Source organism: Loa loa (genome assembly GCF_000183805.2).
Source record: "Loa loa unplaced genomic scaffold supercont3.615, whole genome shotgun sequence".
Classification (NCBI taxonomy): Eukaryota; Metazoa; Nematoda; class Chromadorea; order Rhabditida; family Onchocercidae; genus Loa; species Loa loa.
In genome coordinates this window covers 3,178-11,574 of record NW_018108795.1, presented here as the reverse complement: position 1 = coordinate 11,574, position 8,397 = coordinate 3,178, and the positions used below count along the sequence as shown (strand labels likewise).

Genomic DNA, 8,397 nt, shown 5'->3' with positions numbered 1-8,397 from the left:
AGAGAGAGAGAGAGAGAGAAAAGAAAAAGAAAAAAAAACGAATGTTTCTTCTATTTATCATTTGATAATAATTTTTCAGCAGCAAATGAATACACCAGATGATCCGGTAATTCATAGTCCGGGATCGATGCATAATGGACCAACAACAATAACACCAACAGTAGCAGCTACAGCAGGAGCAGTTATTTCTAATTCTGGTACAGAAATTTTATCGGGTGAAAATACAGTAACGACAGGTACGGGTACAGGTACTGGTAGTGGTACACTAGTTGGTGGACCAGCAACAACGGTAACAGCAGCTAATGCAGCAGTACGATGTAATGGTGGTTCCGGTATTACAGTAACGGTAGCTCCGGGTTCATTGCCGGCAGTTGCTGCAGGCAATCTTTTGCGATTATTGAAGGGTATATCAAATTACCAAACTTCAGTTTTTCCTTTTTTTTTTTTTTCTAGCTGTATATGCTTTTTTAGATTCATTCTTCAGATCAATTCAATTCCTTAGATTCATTCCTTAATTCTATTGCAATTAATGCTATAACAATTATCGCCTTAATTAATATCCTTCAAATTATTGCTTCCTTTTTTCTGGTTGCTAAATTTTTTGCAAATATTCCTTGTTTAAATTTATCTTAAATAGATCTTTTTAAGAATCATTCGAGTAAAATAATTTATTCATATTTGCATCTCTTCACTGAACATTTCCCACAATAATACATATCCATATGGCTGATATTCTAAGCATTATAATTATTATCAGCTTAGTTTTGATAAAGTTATGATTAAAAAAAAAAAAAAAACTCCCCGATATATTAATAAATTTCAAAACTTAATTTTTTAACTCTAATTTCTCTATTTCAAAAATTGTAAATAAATTGTATAATTTTTAACAGTTGTTTACATGTAAAAAAGATAGTGTATTTTGTAAAATTTAATTTTTTCTTTCTTTTTTTTTTAACATCATTTCATTAGATGAATTAATTTAATTTAACTGTAAAAAGATGCTAATTTATTTGCAGGTGGATTGTCTGGTGTAGGTTTAAATATGATGGATGATTTAACAATGAATACTGGTACTGTACGTCAAAGTGCTTCATCTAGTGGATGCTGTTCACCAAATATTGAAACTGGCGCTGATGTTTGTCTTTTAAGCAATTAGTTATTGTTAATATTAAAACTTTATCTTTATAAATTTTATAAATTTTAAAATTGTTACACTAAAAACTTTCACAATGTAACAGATTGGATTAATTAAAATTTAATGAAGAAATTGTTCAAAATTTAGAAAAAAAATTTAAGTTAAAATTTAAATTTAAATTGAGTTTGATAAAATTTAAATATTGATTAAAATTTATATTACTGCAACCTGATATTATCATTTGGTGGTAATGTCTTTTTCTTTCTTCTTTTTTTGTCAATTTAATAATGATATGTTATTATTAATTTTCATATATGTTCATGGAAAAATTGCAACAACACAATAAAATCCTAAGGAAACACGTTAGCTAGCATTTATCAATAAGAAGTTTGATAATTGTTTGAAATGTATTTCCAAATAAGACTATTTGAAATTGTGCAATTATCATTTCCTAATTTCAATTTGATAATTTTTAGGAAGCTCGACGTCGTCAAAAAACGTGTCGCGTATGTGGTGATCATGCAACGGGTTATAATTTTAATGTTATCACATGCGAATCATGTAAAGCTTTCTTCAGAAGGAATGCTCTAAGACCTAAGGTTAAATTTTTATCACTTACATCTCACAGTTGATCTTGAATTCGTTTATTTGCACGAATCGAATTATTAAATTACTGATATTGCTAGATAATCATTTGATAGTAAACTTAATGATCGTTGAAATTAATTATTCGTTTATCATTTCAGGAATTTAAATGTCCTTATTCGGATGACTGTGATATCAATTCGGTAAGCCGACGATTTTGCCAGAAATGCCGGCTACGGAAATGTTTTGCTGTAATGATTTATTACAATGAATTCTTTCAAAAAAAAAAAAAAAATAATCTTACTTGAAGCTTGACAACATTACGGAATAATTATTTCTAGCATAAAAAAATACAAAATTATTGAAAAGATAGTATTATGATAAATTTTTGTCCGTAATTATATTTATTTCTGAAATAATTTGAATTCTTTAAAAAATTATTGATGAAATTTTTTTCGGTTCATTACATTAAAACATTAAATTACTGAAAAGATAATTTTATGATAAATTAACATACAGAGTTATAATATTCTAAAAATTATTGATAAAATCATTTTTTTTCTCTTCAATTTATTAATTTATTAATTATTCATTTTATAGGTTGGTATGAAAAAAGAATGGATTTTAAATGAAGAACAATTAAGAAGGCGGAAGAATTCACGTTTAAATCATATGCAACAACAACAAAATCGTAATACAAATACAAATAATAGTGGTACAACAAATGCTATCACAAATACAAGAAAATTATCAACACCAATGAGTATTGCTACCTCGAATCAACCAACTAATACTACTTCATCATCGAGTACATCACGTACGCATACCTCACACCATTTTTATTTATCAATCATTGTACTTGTAATAAGATTCTTATCATCTAATATTTTAAAATCTGAATTTTGAATTCATCCATATTATATTGATAAAATGGATAAATTAGTAAAGATTTTTCTTTTTGATAAAATTTATATGAAGAAAAAAATAACAGAAAGTTTATTGAATTATTTGGGAATATCCAGAAATTAATTGTATAATATTTAATATATCTATAAGATAAAGATTTTGATCTATTATTTTTTGCTTTTTATAGTTTCTTTTTTTTCCTTTTTTAACATGATATCTTATAAAAATTCTTTTTGTAATTTTATACAACGTTATGCTAATTATAGCAATTATCTTTTTCTAAGTAACCTTTCCGTATGTTTTTCAAAATGACCTTTCCATGTAAAATTAAGTGAAATTGATCTGGGTATATTTAATTATTTAATTATTTGAAAACTTCATCGATTATATATTGATGATATTTTAAAAAATACATAATAATTGAAAAAGTATTTTCAGCAGCTATGTTTAGTACAGCTCAGATGATCCATCGCAGGGAATCAGATTCGACCCTTGTTAATCCATCTGTTGTTCATACGGTTTGCTGATTTGTCATTTTTTTTTTTTTTTTTTCCATCTTTTATCAGTTATTATTAGTCTATTAAAAAACTAGTTTTCGGACATCCGCGTTACATTTTAACAGTTTATCTGATGCTTTCGTTTGTATAAGTCAAAATGAAATGTTCATATCATTTTATACCAAAAACTGAATATGATTATTTCCAGGCTTAAATAGGTTAATTACATTTCAAATTTAGTATCGTTATATTATCATGTATATTATAAATAAATTAAAGAATTTCAATAAGCATTTTTTTTTTGCTAATTTATAATAACTTTGTTTCAGATGCTAAGTCCTACTAATTCAACAGTTTCACCCTCAGTGCTATCTTCCTCATCACCTGATTCACCTACACATAGTGCTCTAATTGGTCTACCTCAACTGGATACAAGCAGCGATGCTGTATGTTTTTTCCTTCAATATTAGCATTTACTTATGAAATTTCTTTAATACCATATATTTCACTATGGTTAAAAGCGCCTACTTTTGTTTATCCAAAAGCATCTATTTTGTTTACTTTTTACTTCTCTCATTCTTTCTCCCTATTCTACACACTCTTAAAAAAGAAAAAAAAAACTTAAAATTTTAAAAGATGACGAGAGAAGAACGAAAAAAAAAGCTCTTTGATAATCGATAAAGGTTATGAGTGAGTTAGCTCATTTACATATTCCTCACTTTATATCTTTTTGTTTTCTATCTCAGGTACTAGTTTTAGACTTAATTACTTGCTTGATTATTTATTTGATTACTGAATTAATTAGTAATCAAATTGATCACCTTGATTACTTCCACATCCTTTTCCTTTTAAATCTATCCACTTCCTACATATTTAATTTGCAAATTTAACTCATTTCCATTCATTTTTTTACTGCATATCATTTCTCTTTTTTAATAATTGGAATTGGTAAGGGATTTTTAAAAAAAAGAATTGTTTCATGTTGATTTTTATAGAGAAATTTGATAAATGATTTCAGTACGAATCAAATTTGATGCGTTTACAACGACAACAAGCAGCTGTAGCTGCTGGTGCAGCATATGCAAATTTACGACGAAATGGTTGTGGTACAGGAATGTTACCACCAAATTCAACATTATCATCATTAGCTCGGGCTAATGATGCTTTCTCACCAAAAGGTTCATTTAATAATTTCTCAAAATTCAGTTCAAAAAAAGCATCGAATTATATGATCATAAAAGGTATAATTGAAATTTAAATTTGAAATTGATACAAATCATTTCAAGAAAAAGAAAAATTAATGGAACCAAAGTCAGGAGAAATTCTTATTTGTTGTCTTTTAGAAATTTTGTTCAAAAATAAAGATTAATTAGTAAATGAAATTAATATTAGGTCCAGAACCACATGTAACAATGTCAATGGATGAATATCAAGCATTGGTAAAAGCAGCTAAAGCAGGTGGTGCTATGGTACCACCGGTTCCATCATCAAGCTCTGATCCATGTTCTTCTCAATCTATTTCCAATACATTGGATGATATCAAACGTAATATTTATTCACCAATTGAGCATGAAACATCAATGAACATTGGAAATAGTCATGGTATCATACGACCATCATTAATTCAATGCACACGTTAGTTGATTCTTTATCTATTTTTTTTTTTTTTTGTATATATTTCTGATAAACATATATTGATTGATAATTTTATCATATCTATATAGAGTGTTTGATTATATGATTTTTGACAAATTAAGGATGTAATTTTAACTGTAATATGTAATTTTTTTATTCTTAACATATCAATATAATAACAGGTAAAATGTAAATGGAAATATGTTAAAGTAAATGTAAAATTAAATGATAAACGTAGACAGCGAACGGAAATGGAAATGGATTTATGTAAAAAAATACAAAGTAAAAATACTTTATTTATAGTATTTGATATATGCTTTTGACTCTATAGGAATGCAATTTTAACATGTAATATGTAGTTTTTTCTTTTTTTTTCGTTCTTAACAGATCAATATAATATGTAAACGTAAACGTGAACATAAACATAAACAGAAATACGTAGACGTAAATGTAAATGGAAATATATGTAAGCATAAATGGAAATACGTAAACGTAAACGTAAACGGAAATATATAAACGTAAATGTAAACGAAAATATGTAAACGTAAATGGAAATACGTAAATGTAAATAAAAATTTTTATTCATTAAAAAATTTTAATATTTAAAATTAGTAACCTTTCAAAATTATCAAATTAAAATTAATAAAATTTCAGCGATCACAGATTATACAGAATTGAATGCAGCATCAGCTAATTTACCACGAGCAACATATAAATTAACACCGGATATGGATAAAAAAGTAAAATATATGCACGATACGATACACGATGAGCTGAATAATGATTCATCAAAATTGTGCACTGAACGTGAAACTTTGAAAGCTCGTTTTTACGTTCCTTTAAAGATTGAAGTCTTTTTTTTTCCTTCTTCTAAACCATTTTTTAAATTATCATTTTCAAAAGTTGTCGTTTTATTTTGACAGAAAATTTAATGCAACATGCTATTAATATTAACGGGCTTTTTGGTAACGTTCAGTTTTTTATGCATTAGATTAGACTAATATTAGCTTTTACTTTAGAAGATATTTTAGTTAATTCTTTAATCCATCTATTAATTAAAAGAGTTTATATTTCTTATCTAATTTCAAGTTCATAAATTAATTAGTTAGTTTTAAAATCATACTTCAAAATCATTTTCTTCTTTTAATATGCTAAAATCGTATGAATGAAGATGATTGTCTAATTTATCACTTCTTTTTCCAGCAAACAATTTATCATGAAGGTGATTCTCGACTTAATTACCAACTTAATTCAGCCGAACTTCGCGCATTGGATATTGTTAGTGTTTTCTTTGATATATTTTATTTATGAAATTTTCTAACTAAATGCAACTGACATGTTATCTTGTTATCTTCAACCTTTAACCTAAACTATTTCTTGATATGATATTAAAGGAATTGTTACGTTATATTGTCATCTTCAACCTTTGACCTAAACTACTTCTTGATATGATATTAAAGAAATTATTGGTTGAAATGTTTTGAAGAATTTGATAGGTTGAAAGCATTTATTATGAATGATTTTATTTTTATAGGTTCGAGATGCATTTGCTTGTATGAATGAACCAATTGAAGATCCACGAAAAGCGGCATATTTGAAGAAGACTGCTCATGATCCCACTGATATCCTTAATATCATTGATATCACAATGCGAAGATTGGTTAAAATGGCTAAGAAGTTACCAGCATTCAATGATCTATCACAAGATGGAAAATTTGCACTGCTAAAAGGTATATTATTACCAACTTTTATAGTATCTAGTAATTCGGTTTTACCATGGATAATTTTATAAGACATAAAATTATAAGTGATTTCAATCGGGAAAATGATAAACTAATAACTAACTTCCAAACTTTATGAATTCCATTGCAAGTTTGCTAGTAATCATTAACAGACGGAAAATAATCGTAAACTAAATTAAATAACCATAAACCTAAGTAGCTATAAACCGAAATAGCCTTAAATTTAAATCGAAATTATAAATCTGATTTTGCAAACTAACAAAAGCAGAAAGAAAAGATTTGTTAAAAACTTTCTCCTACTGCATATATTGCTTTCCTAAGAAAATGTTATGTTGATGAGAAATGATAAGAAGTTCAGTCTGATATAAATTAGGCTTTATTAAAAACCACAAGAGATTTATGTCTTTTTTTTTTTGCAGATTTTGATGTAGCAATATTTCATTCATTCCTCAATGATTTTTTTTTTTTAAATTAAGGTTGTCATAGATTTAAAACTTATCACCTATTGATAAATATTATTCATCCTATTTTAGGTGGAATGGTAGAAATGTTGACGATGCGTGGTGTAACACGTTTTGATATGGATCGGAAATGTTGGCGGACACCAGTTGTTCCTGAAGAAAGTAAGATATCATTGGAAATGTTTGATCAATTAAAGGAAGGTCTTCGTGATCGACAAAAAGACGGATTTTTAAAGTATGTTTTATTTCATTTAGCATGTTATAAAGAAGTAATTTACTATAATTATCCTCTTAAATATATGATAATAAAAGTTTTTGTTAATAATTATTGATAAAATGTTAAAGAATTGTTTGAAAAATTTGAAAAATATTATATCATTTAGATTTTGTGAATCGTTACATCCGGATCTTCGAAATAATGAGCTTGCTATTGATTTAATTGTTCTCATTCTGTTATTTGATCCAAATCGTGATGCGTTACTGGATCCGACTGATCGTATTACTGTTGTCAGGCATTGTCAAGAATATCAAGCTCTTTTGCATCGGTATGTACATATTGTTTTTTTTTTGTACTACTATTATTTGGAATCTTTTTAAATGATAGGAATATAATGTATTAATGATAATTATTATTACGATTAATCAATCATCTTTCCTTACTTCAAAATTTTTTACCATTCTGGAATTTATGCTAAATGTCAATATCTGGTCATTCAAACCGTTTCGGATTACTTAGTTATTCAGTCATTGATAAGTCGGTTCATCTAGTTTAGTTGTGAAAAGTACCGGAAAGAGTGATGTGTTTTGATAAGTTTGCTTAAGACTTCTGGAAATATCTACTATGGTGTTTCGCTATATTTTCGATACTATTTAACGAATTGCAACATTTAAGTGAGGAAATTGAAATAGTTTCAAAATGAGAGTTAACTGTTATATTAGCAAAGATTTTTTTGTATCGAAATTGAACACTGTGAACTTTGAACTTAAAATAATGAATTTATCAACTTTTTTAACAATTATTAATCTATTTAATTATTTAAATTATGAACTTATTTTAACTTTTCCAGTTATATGGAATCAATGTATGGTCATGAAGCTCATTTACGTTATGAACATTTACCGGAATCATTGAAAATTTTGAGGACGATTAGCCAGAATGCAGTAACTCTATTCCTGGGACGTGTTGATCCTAATCAATCTGAAGCACTTCCAAAAGAATTCTTCAAAACTACTTAGATATTAATGATTTGTGTGATATCAGTATGTGTATTGTATTGTATGGGTCATCCTCAAATACCTCATCCCAAGTCAAGGTTTTCTCCTTCTTTTAGATTCATTGATTAATTGGTTGATTAAATGATTGATTGATTGATTTTCTTTTTTTTTTTTTGTGTTACTATTATATCGGTATTATAGGAGAATCTATGCGTTCTTTT

The 8,397-nt window shown here is 26.9% G+C and overlaps 1 protein-coding gene across 1 annotated transcript in view; it reads left to right on the top strand.

Moving 5' to 3' along the window:
* The window catches only part of LOAG_10538 (hypothetical protein), a gene marked incomplete at both ends in the record, with an annotated part of 12,915 nt that extends 4,718 nt beyond the window's left edge, over positions 1 to 8,197 (top strand). Inside the window, 15 exons of the mRNA XM_020448183.1 lie at positions 80 to 404; positions 1,017 to 1,135; positions 1,612 to 1,734; positions 1,882 to 1,971; positions 2,321 to 2,537; positions 3,065 to 3,144; positions 3,453 to 3,569; positions 4,142 to 4,301; positions 4,516 to 4,758; positions 5,413 to 5,609; positions 5,962 to 6,036; positions 6,293 to 6,488; positions 7,034 to 7,196; positions 7,345 to 7,506; positions 8,029 to 8,197. Of these exons, the coding sequence (XP_020301650.1) occupies positions 80 to 404; positions 1,017 to 1,135; positions 1,612 to 1,734; positions 1,882 to 1,971; positions 2,321 to 2,537; positions 3,065 to 3,144; positions 3,453 to 3,569; positions 4,142 to 4,301; positions 4,516 to 4,758; positions 5,413 to 5,609; positions 5,962 to 6,036; positions 6,293 to 6,488; positions 7,034 to 7,196; positions 7,345 to 7,506; positions 8,029 to 8,197 (2,436 nt within the window). The remainder of the gene's footprint in view (positions 1 to 79; positions 405 to 1,016; positions 1,136 to 1,611; positions 1,735 to 1,881; positions 1,972 to 2,320; positions 2,538 to 3,064; positions 3,145 to 3,452; positions 3,570 to 4,141; positions 4,302 to 4,515; positions 4,759 to 5,412; positions 5,610 to 5,961; positions 6,037 to 6,292; positions 6,489 to 7,033; positions 7,197 to 7,344; positions 7,507 to 8,028) is intronic.
* Between the last annotated feature and the right edge of the window lie 200 nt (positions 8,198 to 8,397).